Source organism: Copadichromis virginalis, linkage group LG18 (genome assembly GCF_057382275.1).
Source record: "Copadichromis virginalis isolate Kocher_CV1m ecotype Utaka linkage group LG18, C_Virginalis_male_GT1.1, whole genome shotgun sequence".
Taxonomy (NCBI): domain Eukaryota; kingdom Metazoa; phylum Chordata; class Actinopteri; order Cichliformes; family Cichlidae; genus Copadichromis; species Copadichromis virginalis.
The window spans coordinates 27,110,207-27,127,663 of record NC_140635.1 but is presented as its reverse complement, the minus strand read 5'-3'; the positions used below and the strand labels follow the sequence as shown (position 1 = coordinate 27,127,663).

The 17,457-nt window shown below is 41.9% G+C and overlaps 2 protein-coding genes across 2 annotated transcripts; both read left to right on the top strand.

Moving 5' to 3' along the window:
* Nucleotides 1–107: 107 nt before the first annotated feature.
* Nucleotides 108–7,545, top strand: LOC146688104 (SH3-containing GRB2-like protein 3-interacting protein 1). The gene is made up of 7 exons (XM_085438698.1): nt 108–536; nt 4,746–4,809; nt 5,154–5,199; nt 5,677–5,733; nt 6,067–6,124; nt 6,633–6,808; nt 6,977–7,545. The coding sequence occupies exons 1-7, from the start codon at nt 527–529 to the stop codon at nt 7,028–7,030; spliced, it is 465 nt and encodes a 154-aa protein (XP_085294824.1). The 5' UTR covers nt 108–526; the 3' UTR covers nt 7,031–7,545.
* LOC146688103 (SH3-containing GRB2-like protein 3-interacting protein 1) lies at nt 6,982–16,728 on the top strand. The gene is made up of 17 exons (XM_085438696.1): nt 6,982–6,988; nt 7,507–7,550; nt 8,328–8,346; nt 8,732–8,795; nt 8,931–9,001; nt 9,093–9,167; nt 9,256–9,324; nt 9,407–10,153; nt 10,802–10,923; nt 11,041–11,191; nt 11,686–11,797; nt 12,025–12,180; nt 12,308–12,440; nt 12,533–12,735; nt 13,015–13,079; nt 13,206–13,370; nt 13,482–16,728. The coding sequence occupies exons 3-17, from the start codon at nt 8,328–8,330 to the stop codon at nt 13,502–13,504; spliced, it is 2,175 nt and encodes a 724-aa protein (XP_085294822.1). The 5' UTR covers nt 6,982–6,988; nt 7,507–7,550; the 3' UTR covers nt 13,505–16,728.
* The last annotated feature ends 729 nt before the right edge of the window (nt 16,729–17,457 follow it).

Here is a 17,457-nt window from a genome sequence, read left to right as displayed (position 1 = left end):
TTAGGCATCAGGGGACAGCAGCCATGTGACCGTGGTTTCAGGGATTGGTTTAGTGCAGATGTGACATCAGCAAGCCTCCCACTCCCTCCCTCCGCCCCTCTCTCCCCTGGTCTTTCTCTGCCTCTCTCTGCCCCTCTATCTCTCTGTAGCGCTCTGTTTTTTCTCCCTCTGCCTTTCCTCAGCATCCCCCCTCTCAGCGATGGCGTGTGTCAGTGCCGCTCGGCCGTCTGTGGCCTAACGCACACAGAGAGGACCCCTATTCCTCTCCCGATTTGCAGCGCATTCCTCGGGTGTCTCTTCTCCCCGTGTCCTTCACCGCTCCTGCTGCCTTGCAGCTCCCACCCCGCCTCCCCGTGCGGGTGTCTGGGAGTCGGGCCCTCGGGGGTGGAGGAAATCAACATCGTGCTTCGCTGGGGAGCTGTGCAGAATTAGCTATGCCCTGCCCAGGCATCTTTTGACCGGTCGGATTCCTCCATTTCTGCCCGCCTGCAATCCAGAGGGCAGCGTAGGATGAAAATCTGCAATCATGATGCAAGGTAAGTGATGTGTGCACTCCTTTTATTTTCCACGTCCTGTTTCTCAGCGTCCTCCTCCTGCCCTCTTGTGTCCTGCTGGGCCATTAAAAAAAGTGAATGCAGTGATGTGATCTGTCATGCCGTGCGGACCTCTGGTACGACTGAGCTGTATGCATGACCAGTGTGACAATGTGGCTATTGTGAGTACTTGTGCGTATGCGTGTGTGTGTGTAAGATTTATAGAAAGGTAGCTGTAATGCCTGAGAAGATGTTTGTGGTGTAGAAAGGGGGAGCTGCCATTCACAGTGGTAAAGTGTGTACAGAGTAATGTCCTTTTGGGTTTGTTTTTGCGTGTGCCTGTGTGTGTATGTGTGTGTGCATGCTAATCTTGCAGTTATGTCATATAGATGTGTATGTAAGGAGACATGTGACCACTCCAAGTAGCTGTACTCATTCATTACTACTAGCTGTTGCTATCAGGTGATCCTTCAGCCTCAGAGCATTTAGTGCATGTCTCATATAAACTGAAGTAAAGGATGCTGTCCTACAGTTAGGTGAAGTACATTATAAACCATCCTGCTCTGCATGAGAGATGCTGGGTCTTTATCATCCATTTGTGCCTACGTGGTAATGGAAGGTGGCTATTATTAGCAGAGGGCCTGCAGTCAACCTAACATGATATTGTACTCGGTTCACAAGCTGGAGGAAACTCACACAGATGTCACAAGCTCACCGTAGCCTTTGTTAGCTACATGTGCACACAGTGTTAGCATGTAGTTAGTGACATTTAGTGAGGTCTGGACTAAAATATAGGTGTAGTAATATGCTTCTTGGGCTTAAGATAAAATGTGCAGGTCCTCTCTATAAATCAGAATCATTAATTGCAGTAGTGTGGGCAGTAATCTTGGCCAGGTGGCCTATTTGTACTAGAAGTTTATGCTTTAAAGACCACATTGCTAGTTTTACAAGTTTCAGACACTTAAAAAAATGTAATTCCTGCTGATCATTTTCCATGGCATACCATAAGGTATCAAATTGATCTTTTCTTCCAGGCAGGAGTAAATGTCAGGAGTGTATAAAAATCAACTTGCAGAAACTTGAAACCTACTTGAGATAGGGCTGGAAGCACGTAAAAAGAAGAAAACCAAGGGAGTGGGTGGAAAGGATGGACGTCGTGGAAAGGGCAGAATTTATTGTCTGCTAACATAAAGTTAAGCTACTGTAAGAAACTGTAAATATCTAAAATACTGAACAAAAGTCAGAGGATAAGATGTGAAGAGAAAGCAGAGAAAACCTGTTCAAACCGCTCATCGGAGCAGAACTGTTCTTTTTCCTTCTTTATTTGAAACCTCCTCTGTGTCACTGGTAACAGCGGCATGCTAGTTGAGCTACACGCAACTGACAACCAAGATAGCTGACTAGCTGTTTGTTTTAGGGATTTACACAAATTATGGATGCAATTCTTCTGTTTATCGAGGTTTGCGTTTATACAAACTGTGTCATAGTCTGAAAGAACTTGACAGTGAATCCAAGGCATCGTTCTTGACAATACTTTGTCTAAAAACATTAGTCAGTTTCCACTGTGAACATTTCTCCTACAGCTTTAGTCTTATCTTCTTTCCTAGATGCAGTTTCCTTTGTTGTAAATAGCTGTGTGTAGATGTCAGTGTGTAGCTTTCTTCTTGAGCTTCCAGCTGTATCATCTGCTAATTAACTGTGTAAAATGTAGAACAACAGTATATAGTAGAGAAGAGACTACAAGCTGCAGAACAGACACTGCAAGGATACCTGAGGTTAAATTTGGTCATATTAAGAAAATGATATAGCTGTAAAAAGGCTGAAAGTCTTGTAGCACATTACCAATAAATGCAAATCCATTTGTATTTCACGTGCAGAGTAAAAAAAACCCAAAATAACTTGAATTTTAATCCTCGATTTTGAAAGTGGAATAATGGCACTATAGGGAAGTTAAATTATCAGCAGTAATGTGAAGAACATGTTATTTGTGAGTAAGTAGGGTGACGTGTGAATCCATCACTTTGGTCCTTGGAAATGTTTTGCAGAATTGTGTCTAAAGATTGTGTGTCTGTGAGTTGGCATGAAGGAGACCCTAACTCAACTATATTTACAGCTAGTATCATTAATTAGTATGATGCCTCTGTTTAATGAGGCTCTCCTCAGGCAAACTCTGTAAATGGGTTACAAAAACAACACAGTCCTGCTGTGACGCACAGTGTGATCTGCATCGCTTTGCAGTCAGTCTGACCAGACCTCTTGTACTCGCTCGGCGTGTGATACGTAGTCGTTCAACAGGTTTGTTACTCATCAGTGTTGGGACTGATCTTTACCAACAATGTCACATGCAGGTTAGGACTGGAGAGAAGAATCGTGGTACAGACCTGTGATTGACTAACAAAGAGACAGGATGCAGGAATAATATTTGCCAGTCGAGCCACTAATACGTCACATCACAGACCCTGTCAGAAGAACGTGAATGCTACTGATTAACATTTATAATATTTGTTAGGATTTAAGTATGAGTGAAGGTAATCACCACATCAGTGACTCGGTATTAATTTAATTTTGAAATGAGTTTCTCCTGTTTTGTGTTTATCTTAACGACACAATATCTGTGACATGAATTAAAAAAGTAAGGCACAAAAAAAAAATTAAAAGCGGTAAGTCTGTTTAGAAAATGTGATCCAGTTTAAAGCACAGCATGCAGATTACACAAAGGGATGATGAGCAGAGCAACACACAAACGGTATCAGCTGCTTCTGAGTGGCACAAAATGTTCATCCTCCCAACTGTTCATCACACGTGTCCCTGTCGCTCTGGATTTGACTATCAACTGCGCTCACTTCTTCTAAAACACAGTTATGCAAACCTGTCGGTTGCTTATTGGGGGGGAAAAGAAAATGCGTGCACACGCACTCAAACTCACACTCAAACACACAGACTTTTTTTTTTTTTTTAAAGAAAACTGCTCTTTGTCAGAATTTGTTTAAGGTGTCTTTCAAAGATTTTTAAGTGGAGTGCATTTAACTTTAAACTTATTCAGACTTTTTATTTAAGTGAAAAGTTACATGTTATAGTGTAATAGTACGCAAGTCAAAATACATTAAAATACCTAAAGTCACTCATCTTGGTTAACTGCACTTTCTGGAATATAAGTACGTTGAATTATTGAGCCAGAATAAGTGATTCATTACTGTGACTATCACAGTAAGCGCTCTAGACCAGTGATGTTGGACTGGAGCACTTTTGACCCATTAATTCACTCATTAAACAAAAGAGTACTTTATCTTTAATTATACCAGCAAACAGCCTTCATAGATAACACCCAGAGAATTTTTGTTTAGCATGTTAGCTAATTCTCTCCGCTTTGTATTGCTAATTAGAGAATGTTAGTATGCTAACATTTTATGCTTTAATTTGCTAACATGTTAATAGATGTGATGAACTCCAAACATCAGAATGCTAACACTGTAAATGCACGTTAAGCTAAAGTTATTATTAGTCGGGCCTAGGTAGCCTCACGGACCTGTTAGCATGCTAGCATGGCTATAGACTTGATGTAATTTTTAAATCAATACACTCCTGCAGCATGGAGCATCATTAAACAACCTCCAGTTATTTTTTATTGTCAGTTGATAATAAGTGCTCCAAATTACATTTGCATACAGCATGTTCTGTGTCCTAATCATTTCAAAAACCTTTGAAAAATCACTATAAGGTGAAACAGAAAAAACGTTTTTCTTTGTGTTTATCGTTCTGATTGCATCGCTGCATGTTGCCAGCCGACAGTGCTGCAGGACTTTTGGCATTCAGTTTGGCTGATGGGACGCTGTACTAGATCCCTGGCTGCTCTGCTCTGAATCGTGCTAATGAAGTGAACACATTGATCAACGGTTGTTCATTTTTTCTTGACAGCCTACATAGTCAGGAAGGGGACACTGCTTCGTTTTATGTGGAGGCTCTCTCCAGATTGCCTGGGGTTTGTTCCAAATCAATACGTTAATTTTTATCTTACTGTAACTTCTCTGTATCCACTAGCCCGTACTCATCCCCAGGCTCTTATACACCCAGCCCATTACTCTTCTTTGTTATTTGCTTTCAAGTGCATTTTAATGTCTAGATAGTTAATTTTATATTTGGCTATAACAACTTAAAATGAGTTCTTAATGATAATGTTCACGCGCTCCTTTCCTGTGTGTGTTTCTATGCTAGGACTGAAAAACCGAACCAGGAAAGCCCTGGGCTTACGAAAGAAAGACAAGGACAAAGAAACAACGTGAGTTTCCTCAGACACTCACTGGTAACAGGAGAAAATCCCTAAAACACTTTGAGAACTCATTGGTTTGAGAATGTGAATGCATAGAGATGTAAAACAACCCAAACTACTGCTATGACACTAATAAAGTTCTTGTTGGATTTATAAAATTATAGGAAATTTTGTGCTATAGGTCTATGCGGTACCTGCAAAAGATACCAAAAATAATCTGAGTACCACAACATGGGTATTTTACATTAAATAATTTAAAACAAGACCCACTTTTTTAAAACCACATACAAATGAAGAAAAATCTACTGGTATACTGGTACCTAATTTTTCCATCTGCTTGTTTTGTCAAACAGGAGCTCACCTGACAAAGAAGGAAGTGGAAGTGGAAAGAAAGGAAGCGTACGTACATACACAATGAAAGTGTTTCCTTTAATTTACCTGGGTTTTTTTGGCCCTCTAAGTGTTTGTGACTGTTTAACAGAGGAAACTATACCTAGGAGATTATAACAGCACAACAGGAAACTACAGCACAGTGACTTTAACAAGATTTAAACGGATTAGTTGGAGGTCTCTTCCTGTTAAAAGGTAGTTTTTCTGCACCGCTGTTTCCAAGTGCTGCTTTTTGGGGATAAAAATTTCATTTGGGTTCTTTCTTTACCTGGACATATAAACACTTTGGGAAGACTGTTAACTGGTGCTATGAATAAAATTACATTTAACTGAACTGGGCCTGCAGCAATAATTTATTCTGATTATGGTACATTAAAAAAAATCTAAAAGTATATTAAAAAAATATAATTTTGATATTAAAAGAATTTTAGTTTAACGTCATAAGCTTTTATCGTTTTGCCTTCTTTATGATCTCCGTTTTGATAGAAAAAGGCCAACGGGGCTCCCAATGGTTTCTATGGGGAGATTGATTGGGACAGATATGTAAGTATCCACAGCCTACACCTGCACATTTTCTCTCTTTGTCTCTCTTTTTGCATGGACTCTGCAGCTCTGGCATTGGAAATACTTGCAGTGCTGTGCTGTGCAATCAGTGTCATGTGACGCTAGGTTTAAAATTACAGAGTAAAGGGTACAAATGTGTGTGAGTTATGGCGGTGCATAATCTGTGAGTCAGCAGGAGCTTCATCTACCAAGTGGAACGTCTCCAGCAAGACATCTGTGAAATCTAATCTGCATTTCTATGCGCTGCTGAAGAGTTTGAGAGTGGCTAGAAACAACCGTCACCATTTCCCTCTCGCTGTCTCTCTTTTGCAGGCCTCTCCTGATGTAGATGAGGAGGGCTTCAGCCTCCGGCCTGGTGACGAGGGTGATGATATCCTTTTAGTCGGAAGGAGAAGTAGCACTCTTAGGAGTCTTCGCCAGCAAAAACTATTGATCTGTTTGGCTTTGTGACTCATTGGTTGAGTGCTTTTCAGCATTAAATAGGCCAAATCCCTGCGTATGTGCACCCCTGCTGCAAGGCAGCCGGACACAGCCACATTAGGTCGAACCGGCTTTACAATTGTCGCTAAACCACAGTTCTCATTAACCACTGACGCTCAGTTCTGCTCCCACAGGTGTCAGCAGTGGGAGTATATGTTTGAACTGGATTCATAGATAGTTGACACTGTGGAGACCTTCCCTGAGCAGGAAGATTTAGTGGAGGTGGAGAAGGAGTGTCAGTTACAGCAGTTGTAATACTGGTAACTGGGACACAGAATGGATATCTCACTCCTGTCCTGCACCGTTGTCCTTGCTTTAAATGCTACAGAAGGTTGAACTATCTGCATTTTTGTACAGCATGTTGTACTTCCTCCTCTTTGCCCTTTACAAGTGTTCACCAGCCTCCAAAGAAAAGCACTTTTTCTCGTCCAGCGACTCAGAGGATGACGAGGACAGCAAAAAAAAGTTCAAAATTAAGATCAAGCCGCTGGTATCAGACAGTGCCAAGTGTGTGCTTCCATCCATGGACGAGCTAAAAGCGTCAGTGGGAGGCCTGGCGCTGTCCCCGTCTCTGGTGAGTGCTGCTGATCTGCAGTCCTGTTCTGCTGCACAGTTGTGAAGAGCACAATAGTCACGCTCAATGCAGTTCATATACTTTACCAGCTGCTAATTTCTCTCAAATCTGTTTGACTCTCTGCCTGCGCTTGTCTTTTCTTCTCACTTATTTGCTGCCCTCTTGTAGAGGAGAAGTCCGGTAAGCCTGTCACACATTTTCACATCTGTATCAGCACCCTGACAGATGGCATGAGATGTGGTGAAAACGCTTGATAACGTGTTCCCTCCTGTCGTAGTGATCTCGTAGACTGTCTTCGCTGGCTTTCGTTTTTTTTCCCTGGATGCACTTTCTTTCCCAACCTCACTGCCTCACAAAAATCACAACTTTCTTTTTCTTCTTGCTTCTGTTCCTTCAGTTTTTTCCTGCTCAGCGACAGCTTTATTTAAACCTTTGTGGCAAAGCGTGTGCGTTACATAATGCAAAGCAAACCTAACACACATACAGTTCCAAACCCATTGATCTAGAGACCCTGCTGTCTTCGGTGTGAGGCTGTGTGCGTGCTGATTGTAGGTGATGCTCGTATTGTCCGCATAATCTCCAGGGAGTTACGGCTCATGCTGCATTATTGAGGCTTTGCGGTTAAAGTAAAGAGATGCGGTGTGTGTAGTTGTAGTTAGTGTCCATTTGACTGATTTGTCACTCACTCTCTGACCCAGGTCTGTTCTCTCTTCCTTTTTGCTGGTCTCAGAGACACAGTCCGGTAAGTTTTCCCTCTGCTGGCTGTTTTACCACTGATAGCCCCAAATGCAGCTTTCTGATCTCCGCTGCCTTACTCTGTACAATGCAGAAAATAAAGAGAAACATTTTTACCTCAGGCTGTAGTGCTGTTCATCCGTTGTTTAGTTAGCGAGTTGCCTTGTCCACCAGAGATACCGACGGGAGAAATTTCCGCCTTCTCATGAATACGTGACACTTGACTTTTGCCTCTCAAAGCTCCAAAAAATGTACCACAGCTCTGCAGAAGGGGTACGCCATTAATGTTTACACCTTGTCATGCTGTCATGTCAGCATGAGCCTCCCATCACGGGTAGATGCATACTTCCCTCTGCTGACTGACACAGTTAGCATGTGTGCTTCATTCACGAAAAGACTCACAAGAAAGTATGTATATTTTTCTGATGATCATTTCTGGAAGGAGGCATTTCTGCTTTTCAGATGCTTTTTATTTTTCGAATGGAGTTGGTAGTTATGATTTGGCAGCACTAGACAAAGCACAGACTTCTCAAGCTGATGTCTCCAATTCTGTTCAAGTCACACCAAAACTATCAAGACTGATGAAGAGCACTTAAGCCAGAGGAGTAATACACAAATTAGATTTCCTATAATCGTACTGTGTTTTGATATAATAAGAAAGAAGAACATCTTAAAGGACTGAAGATCATGTGTATTTGTATACGGTGTATAATATGATCTGTAACCTTACTTTTTCTTTTGTTTGGATTTCTTTTTTTTTTCTTTTCTTTTTTTGCACGGGCAGATGAAAAGGAACTTGTCCTGTAAGTACACATCTCTAAAAATCACTTTTTAAAATTCCTCCCGTATTCCTGTACTTGTGCTCATAACCACATTGCTACTGCACGCATATTAAAGAGGATATATTATGCTCGTACCCAGCTATTTGAGGAGCTTTGCATGACTCAGGGTTCAAAATAATCGTTATTTAACTTATTCTAAGCCTCTGTGTAGTCATTTTTTAAATTCTATGTCTGAAACAAGCCTTTTAAGCATCTCTTCCTTTAAACCAACTTTCTTCTGATTGGCTGCCACTTGTGAACAAAAGGTTTAAACAGTTGGTGGATGGGACTTCTCCACTCCTAACCAGAACAACATAACAGTAGTCTCAGCAGAGCAGGAGCTGAGCGTTTGTTATTTTTCTTATAGGTGAGGAGATCGCTAGACCCAGACGCTCAACCCCGATACCGAGTCCTGCCCCAGAGACGCAAAGGTCTGTCATCCTTTTAGCAATGTTGGCAAATTAAACGCTTCTTTCATTAAGATGGTATGCTATTGCTCTGCTTCAGATGTCCCTTGAGCAGCTATGTGTGCTATTTTTTTACTTGTTGCATGTGTTTTTTTGCAGTGACAGGCTGTCACAGAACACTCCTGCCTTCTTTGAGCTGCCTTTAGAGAGAAAATATGCCAGATATGACGGTCAGTCCTCCATTGATCAGACATAACTTTACCCAAATGAATAAACTCCCTTTACAAAGGTGACACTGTTCCCCCCTTTATCCAATGACAGTGGTACCTTCGGATGCGTGGGGAGATTCTAGACCCCGATCAGAATCACAGCTGAGCAGAAGTTTTCCAACAGGGGGTGAGCAAACATGAGTGAACTTTATCTCTGTTGTAATTCGTGTTTCTAAAGAAGTTGTGCTGACCTTGAATTGTTGCACCTGTCGCAGCTCCGCCTCCACTCCCTCCAAAAAACATTCCATCGAGAAGTCACTACGGCTATCCTTCAGAATCTGCTGGTAAATTTATTTTCAAACATCAGTCAAGAATATAGTTAGATCAGTCAGCTGTGATCTCACTTCTCCAATATACTCTTTGCAGCCGATCTACCCAATGGGAGGGCGGCTCGCAGTTCGGCACCAATCTACCTGAATGTCCTCTCCCCAGCCTCTTACCGAGGCTCCCCTGCCCCCGACCTAGACGATGTCTTTGGACCCATGAGTGAGGACACCATGTCTCCCAGATGGGTTACTTTCACTGATGACAGGCCCCCACCGCCCGATGAACCGGCTCCACCTCCGCCACCCGACTCTCCTCCGCCAGACACACCTTCATCCACCCCTTCCACCCCCTGCCTCTCGCCTGGACCACCTCCAAACGAACCCCCACCTTCACCTCCGCCGTTTTCCCCTGGGTCTCCTCCTCGTTTCACTCCGCCAGACTCGCCTCCCTCCATTCTACTCGGACCTCCTCCGCCAGATGAACCAGCCCCTCCTCTGCCCCCAGAATTCTCCCCCTCTAATTCCCCTCCTGGGTGCCCTGAAGAGGATGCTATTGATGAGGAGATGCTGCAGTTTGCAGAGTACTCTTCCTCCCCTGCCCCCATCAGCCCTGTGCCTCCTCTGCCAGCGGAGCGTAGATCCCCTCGTGCTGGAGTCACGTCTCCACTGGTCCTTGGGGGTTTAGGGGGTAAGAGGACTCCAGAAGGTGTAAACCTGAGAGAAGATGTACCAGACTTTGTGGGTTCCCCCAGAGAGCTGACGCCAAGCTTCAGGGGCACGCCACCTCCTCTTCCTCCAACTACCTACAGGTCTATCATGTCTTCCCCGGGACCCTACTCAGGCAGCAGTGAGTACTCTTGTGTTGCTGCAAACACGCACAGTGGCCTCTTTGAGATTCATTTACACCAAGCACGATTAATGTTTTTTATTTAAATTCTGCAGTGTCCTTTAATTTTGTTTGCTTTGAAAAAAGTGAGAATGACGAGGCCACCAGCACAGCCACAAAAATAAAAATCACAGAGATGAGCAGGTCAAACTTTAGTGACATCTAGTGTTGTGATTCTGAAATGACAGCGTTTTGTTTGTAGTGCATAACAGGTCTTATCTTTCCAGAAATATAAGGAAATATAATGTTGATATTTTAAAGGGGGACTGCTGAAAATGCTTAAATGGTCTTGTTTAACATATACCATCATTCAATTGGTGAATACCGAGAACAAGCATCCCACATCAGACCAGTATGAAAATTACAGGATGCTTTCTATCAGCACAGAGATCAAGCGGTAACGTCTTCCTACAGATTTTTTTTTCACGTGAATCAGAAGAACACCTACAAAAATCTCAACAGCAATTTTATTTCATGCCAGAACCAACCAGAGTCTCGCACAACAGTTTCTCTCCAAACACAGCTGATAGAAGGGAAGTGCGGCAATAAAAATCTCCGTCACTGTGAACTGAAGGCTGTGCTAACCACAGACACTGGTATGTGCCACAGGCCCCTCATCTCCAGCTCGTCCTACCACACCTCAGTCTCGAGGCAGCCCAGTCCCTCCGCCTCCTCCTCCTCGTCCGTCCTCCCGACCAAAGCTGCCCCCGGGGAAACCGATCACAGACCTGGTATGTGGGAAAAGCCCTTTCTTTTCTTTTACCCTCTCTCTCCCCCCCTCATTTATCTTTTGTTCCTGAGACTGTGTTTTTTCATTCTGAACAAAATAACTTGTGTTACATCTCCAGACCCGGCCATTCAGTCCGCCAGTTTCAAGCAGCCCCCCGCCTTTTGCCCCCCTGGCCCGGGCAGAGAGCTCTTCATCAATCTCCTCCATTACCTCACAGAGTGCAGCGTCCACCCCAACTTTAGGAAGGGACCTCAACTTGTCCACCACAGGTATGCTACCAGCAAGATGGCTGTCATGCTCGTCTCTGCGGCTTAGCTGCGCATCTCAGTCCACATGTTGTCTGTCACTCATCGTGTCCTTGCCTCACAGTCTTGTCCCTCTCCATGATTCTCTCTTCCTGATGTCTCTGCTCACTCAGAGGCCTCGCAGCCTCTGGTATGGTTTGACCACGGCAGGTTTTATTTAGCTTTTGAAGGTGAGTTGAGCTATAGTGCTGCTTTAGTGACACCAGTGCATGCACTGTACGCACCTGCCCCGTTTCTTTACTGGCTGTGTCCACAAGAGTGCTGCCACCCATCCCCATCTCCTGCTCACTTACTTAGAATCCAGATCCATGATCGAGGCTTTGGTTTTGCTTTAATTGTTTTTGAACTATTCTGTCCTCTGTGTGTGAAACCTACTTTCAGGCAAGTAAGATATAACCCAACTACGGTTTTATAAGGAGATGTTATAGCAGTGTCACTTGTGTTTATGTGTGTTTTAGGGTGCTCCAGAGGTCCCAGTCCACTCACCATGGGACCCCAAGACACTCTGCCAGTGGCAGCTGCCTTCACAGAAACCATCAATGCCTACTTTAAAGGCGCTGACCCCAGCAAGTAGGCTTACATTAAAAATGCACTGACATCATGTCAGCATGGATTTATGCTAAAACTGAAACACTGCACTGCTAATAATTGCAGACAGGGGAATGTTTCTAAGGCAGACTGGGCTAGGTTGTTTTAAGCCTAATTAGGTACACAGTTCTTTGTATTCAGGGTTTTTATACTGAGAGGGATCTGTGAGCTTTATATTTTGTTTAGTTTGAGTCCTCTCTCTGCCTCAGATGTGTTGTGAAGATCACAGGGGAGATGGTGCTGTCCTTCCCCGCTGGCATAACCAGGCACTTTGCGAGCCACCCAGCTCAACCTATCCTCACTTTTAGCATCAGCAACTACAACCGACTGGAGCAGGTCCTCCCTAATCCACAGCTGCTGTGCTGGTAAGATGAAGATTACAGACAAACATATACTGGAGCGGACAGTTGCCCATTTTTACAGTCCAAACAAAAGAGATTCATAGTGTTACTTCATGCTGGCTGAATCAAAGATGTTCCTCTCATCCCTTAGTGATTCCACTACAGACAGTGTAGACAGAAAGGAGTTCTGGGTAAATATGCCAAACTTGATTAGCCATCTAAAGAAAGTGGCTGAACAGAAGCCTCAGGCGACATACTACAATGTGGATATGATCAAGTATCAGGTATATAATATCCGTTAATATTCACGGATGTGTTTTTATATTTTTTCTATCTATCCAGTTATCTCACTGTCTTCTTTGTCTTTGCCATTTAGGTCTCAGCAGACGGGATCCAGTCCACTCCTCTGAACCTGGCAGTGAGCTGGCGTGGCGATGGCACCAACATAGACCTTAGAATAGACTACAAATACAACACGGAGGCTCTGGCTGCCCCGGTGCCGCTTCACGACATCAACTTCCTGGTTCCTGTTGATGGAGGCATTGCCAAACTACAGGCCATGATCCCACCTGCCACCTGGTGAGGATTCCTGGTGACAAGGACTCTTAGTATGTGGTCGTATTGAGAGGCTAAGGCCGAGATAGTATTGTAAACTGAGCAAACTGACGTGTATGTTAGTGCATCAACCGTCTACCTTTTACCATCTATTTGTAGAAACTAGGCTATATTATTTTCATACTCTGTATTTATATAAGTCTGTATTATTGATATGCACTGCATTCATAGTATTATTATATCTGCTCTTTAGAGTACATGTGAGAGAGTAACATGTAACATGGAATTTCTTTCCTCATATAGGAATCCGGAGCAGCAGACAATACAGTGGAAAATCCCAAGCCTGTCTCACAGGTCTGAGAATGGAGGCAAGTATTCATTTTTGCCATGTTCATAATATTTAACATTTTTAATTTCTACTTCATCTTCTTCTTCTTTGGATTTTAAAAGTAAAATCTTTTGGTCCCGTTACACAAATATCACATGTCTGGCAGGAGTAGGGGCTCTCCTGGGCCGGTTCCAGATGATCGAGGGTCCCTGTAAACCCTCCCAGCTGACAGTCCAGTTCACAAGCGAAGGAAGCACTCTGTCAGGCTGTGACATCCAGCTGGTCGGGACTGGCTACCGGCTATCATTGGTCAAGAAGAGATTTGCTGCAGGTCAGTTTAAGCATCAGAAACAGTGGCTGACTGTCTTCAGTCTGTGGTTTGTTAATATAAATGCACACGGACACTTCCCAACTATCTGACATGTCTTATTGTGTTTCACAGGGAAATATTTGGCAGATAATTAGCGGACCTGTTTGCGAACAGAACCAAGAAAATCAATGGCTTTTGACTGTGAAGACTATGGATCATCCCATGTTTAGTGCATTTGAAAATTTATCTTTAGGAGCCATTAGATTTAATGGCTGGAGTTCATTAGAGTAACAGATAACAACACAGAGGTGAAATGTGACATTCTCGGTCAACTGACTGCTGCTGAGTTTATGCAAGTAAATACAAGTCATTAGTTTTGTGCACTTGGAACACTTATGAGCTTATATAGAGTAACGTTTAGGGAAACCCCAAGTCTATGTTCTTGTTAACTTAAAAATAATTGTGGATTTCATACAGTGATCCAGCTTTATTTGTTCTATTTTCCTCTTGTTTCACGGGTTATCACTTCGAATGCACTCTTAAAGATGATGTGAATAATTTGTATGACAAAACAATCTTAAACGAGGTGGAAAAGATGGAAAACGTTTTAACATAAGTTTGCTTTGCAGATGTATTCCAATTAGTTATAGTCACATGGTACTGTCTGATTTGCACTGCCACCTTTAAATCAGATGTTTTTTGTTTATTTTCAACATGTGTGACTGTCGTGATTGTTGTCCAAGCAGAATGTATTCCTCTGTGTGGACAGCTTTGACACCGTCATATCCCTTTTATCTGTCTTATGATTAAAGGTGACAGTTTAAAATGACCTGCAGCACTGGAAGAACATCAGCACTATGAATCCTAAGGTGCTCTTGACATGGAATTATGTTTGCGCCTCAGTCCTGGGAACTTTAGGGAACAATTTGATCATGGGTCATGATCAAATTGATTTTGTAGGGAAACTTGTCACAATAATAATTAGAGCAAATAAAACTGTTTGCTCTATGATTTGTATGCTTGATCCATTTAATCATCATAAGCCCACGGTAACCAAGATCCAAACTTAATGCTATTTTGCTTCCTTAGACTGAATGAACCATTTAGACTTGGTTAGCAAAGTTACATTTTGATTTATAGTCATCGTGAGTGTTTTGGATTATTGGAGCTATATTTGTGGCCATATTTGTATGACAGGGTTGCGGGCTAAGTTCGCTGTAGGTTCACTCAAGTAATATAGAGCAGAGACTTCTAGGACATGATGTGCAACACGGCAGGAGATTTGGCAGATGGCTCAGAGAATGATCAAAAAGACACCCACATGCACGACGGGTCCAGTTCCTATTAACTGAGGTGGTGCCTTGCAGAAAACGAGTGGCATAGTTAGTCCACTGAGGACACCACTGTCATTGGAAATGAAAAGTTTTTTTTACTAAACTGTAAGTGTTAAAGGTGGAAATCACCAGACGGTTGGGTGAAAGTCACATATCTGTTGATGTCTTCACAGACAAATTCACATTTGAGCCGATGTGAGTTTACTAACTAACGTTATCTCAGGATGATGGTGGTTGAGCTGAGCGCTTTTGTTCGTAGTATTCAGAGTATTTTCATTCATTTCGTAAAATATCGATATTTGGTGTTTACGTATTGATAAAATACTGCAATAATATGCAGTGTCGGTTTTTTTCCCCACCTCCTAGTTTATGGGGATTGACTCATTTTTGGAGGCAGCCTCGAGTGGACGTTAAAGGAACTGCAGTTTTGGTCATTTCAAAGTCAAACATCAGGCCTCAGTTTGTTGAGTGCAAAAGAGTTTCTTTACAAACCACACTTGATGTGCTGGAAAGACTGTGCTCAGGGCTGAAGCGCATACATAACGCCATACTTTCACACACACAGCCTTTAAACACTACTACTGGAAGCATTTTTACCATTAACGAGTCGTGTTGGCAGAGAGTTAGAGCAGTGTGACCTGGTGCACAACAAACGCATCGAATTACCACTAAAGGGCAAGTGCAATGTTGAGATACATCAAAGGTCTCACATTACAGGACACAGGTGGAGTTTGTGGTGGTGTTTTGTGGGTAGAATTGCATTATACTGAGCTGACGCTTATGTGTGAAGCTGCTACTTTCACTGGGACAGCTTGGGTAATTTATCCAGAAATTATATTAGGAAGTCTAGAGATGCAAGAGTGCCATACACTGAGGAAAAGGACCTTTAAGTTTCCAGAGAAATCTAAAGGGACCAGGGCTATGGATTGTAGGAGTTGCCTTTGATGCTGCTTATAAACTCTGACAATAATCTTTGATGGAGGACATCACAGAGCAATGAAAAGAAGTGTCTATCAAAAAGACAGCACTATTTATTTCCCTGCTTTATTTTCTCCCTTTTCCCACCATGTCGAATAAATGTTTTATCATTTTCTAATAGCAATATTTAAAAGACTTAAGTGTAAAAAGTGTACATAAAAAGCTATGTTTCAAATATTTCTCTGAGCATATGGACGTGTCTGTGATCGTCTCTTGGTTTCTTGATGTCAGCGCTCATAATGCATTTGGTTCTGCGTAACGACACACAACACTCTCTTCATCTAACGTAGGTTTCTTGTAACAAAAAAACAAAGAGAAAAAAAAGAAAGAAAAGGTGTTGATGAATAACTCCAAACAGTGGCGCATGAAATCTGCACCTGTCCATCACCGGTCTTATCAATGCAATACCACTTTATCCATTTCAGTGAGGTCATGATGTGTGTGTTGTTGTATCAGTGTGCTTTGAGAAGAGACTCCTTTGCCTTCACTTGCGCCTCCATTCTCTATTTTGCTGGTGATGCACCTTCAGAAACTCATTGTCAATCAAATCTGGCATGCGTTCAATGACGTACCCATCCCATGCATCCGATATAGGTGTTTGACATCCTCCTGTGTTTGACTTGCACACAAAAGCACACCTTCAATTTTCTTCATGAAACAAATTGTTGCTTCATGTCACATGTGTGTGTTTCACTTTTTTACAGAGCGTTTCCATGTGTTGACTCACACTTTGGACTCGGGCGAAATTCAGTTCCTTAGAAAAAGAAACATGGCTTTTTTTTGGTTGAGTAAGAACGACTTTTGTTTTTCTTCTGTTGAATATGCTTATATTTTTCTTTGCCTTATTTTTGAGTGTACACTAATATTCCAAAACCAGAGGTTTTCTGTAAGTTTATTTTTTCTACAACTTTTTTGGCTGTATGTATTCTTTCACTGCATTAGGATCAGAATATGCAAACATTTCATGTAAATTTCCCATCCAAAGATTTTGAGAGAAAATATATGAAAAAAAAAGTCATTATAATGTAATACCTGTTTTACTTGGTAATAAAGAAGAGGAAATAAGAGTCATTTATCTCCTTCTCATTTGTTCAAAGATGTAAAAATATAACACCTACAGGCACATAACCCGTAACATTAAATGTACAACCTGGCGCTTCAGCGACACTGTAAATTATTGTCTGTCATAACTTAATAGTGAGGTCAAATAGGCTGAAAACCATCATCATCAGTCATCATGTTATATAAATAAACACTCCCAAGCAACTACAAAAACAGTCCTTAGTGGGATTATGGGAATTTTTTTACCCCGTCATGGTCTTATTCCTGCACATGACGACAGTTTATGAAGCAGGATGAAGGATGAAAAAGAGAATGAGCTGCCTAGTTAGTTAAAAATAAACTGTATTATAAGAATATACATAGATATAGATAAAAAGCTTAATTTACTCATATCCAGTTATTTACAAATCATTATCTTTTAATTTAATAGTTATCTTAATTTGATTTAATTATCTTTTAATATTTCTTTCATCTATTCCATATTCTTTTTAAAAATGTATTTAATACACTCTTATCCTATCTTAGAAGAGTGTTTTCCCCCACATATGTTTCTTTTAAGGATGCATTCAAGGATATAATTTTTCCACAGCAGCTATTTGCCGTAAAACACAGGTGTTGCTAATCACATAAATTAAGGATCTGTGCATAAACTGGCCAGAGCATGAATATTATATATTTTTTTATTGTGTTATATGATATTATTAGATTATTTGTAGCTCCTGTGTTTATCTTTT

What these genes read in the sequence shown, in the direction of transcription:
- LOC146688104 (XM_085438698.1), top strand. An exon ending in GAAGTGGAAAGAAAGGAAGC is followed by an intron (nt 5,200 to 5,676) that starts GTACGTACATAC and finishes CCGTTTTGATAG; the next exon opens with AAAAAGGCCAACGGGGCTCC. An exon ending in TGGCGCTGTCCCCGTCTCTG is followed by an intron (nt 6,809 to 6,976) that starts GTGAGTGCTGCT and finishes GCCCTCTTGTAG; the next exon opens with AGGAGAAGTCCGGTAAGCCT.
- LOC146688103 (XM_085438696.1), top strand. An exon ending in AAAATATGCCAGATATGACG is followed by an intron (nt 9,002 to 9,092) that starts GTCAGTCCTCCA and finishes ATCCAATGACAG; the next exon opens with TGGTACCTTCGGATGCGTGG. An exon ending in CAGAAGTTTTCCAACAGGGG is followed by an intron (nt 9,168 to 9,255) that starts GTGAGCAAACAT and finishes CACCTGTCGCAG; the next exon opens with CTCCGCCTCCACTCCCTCCA.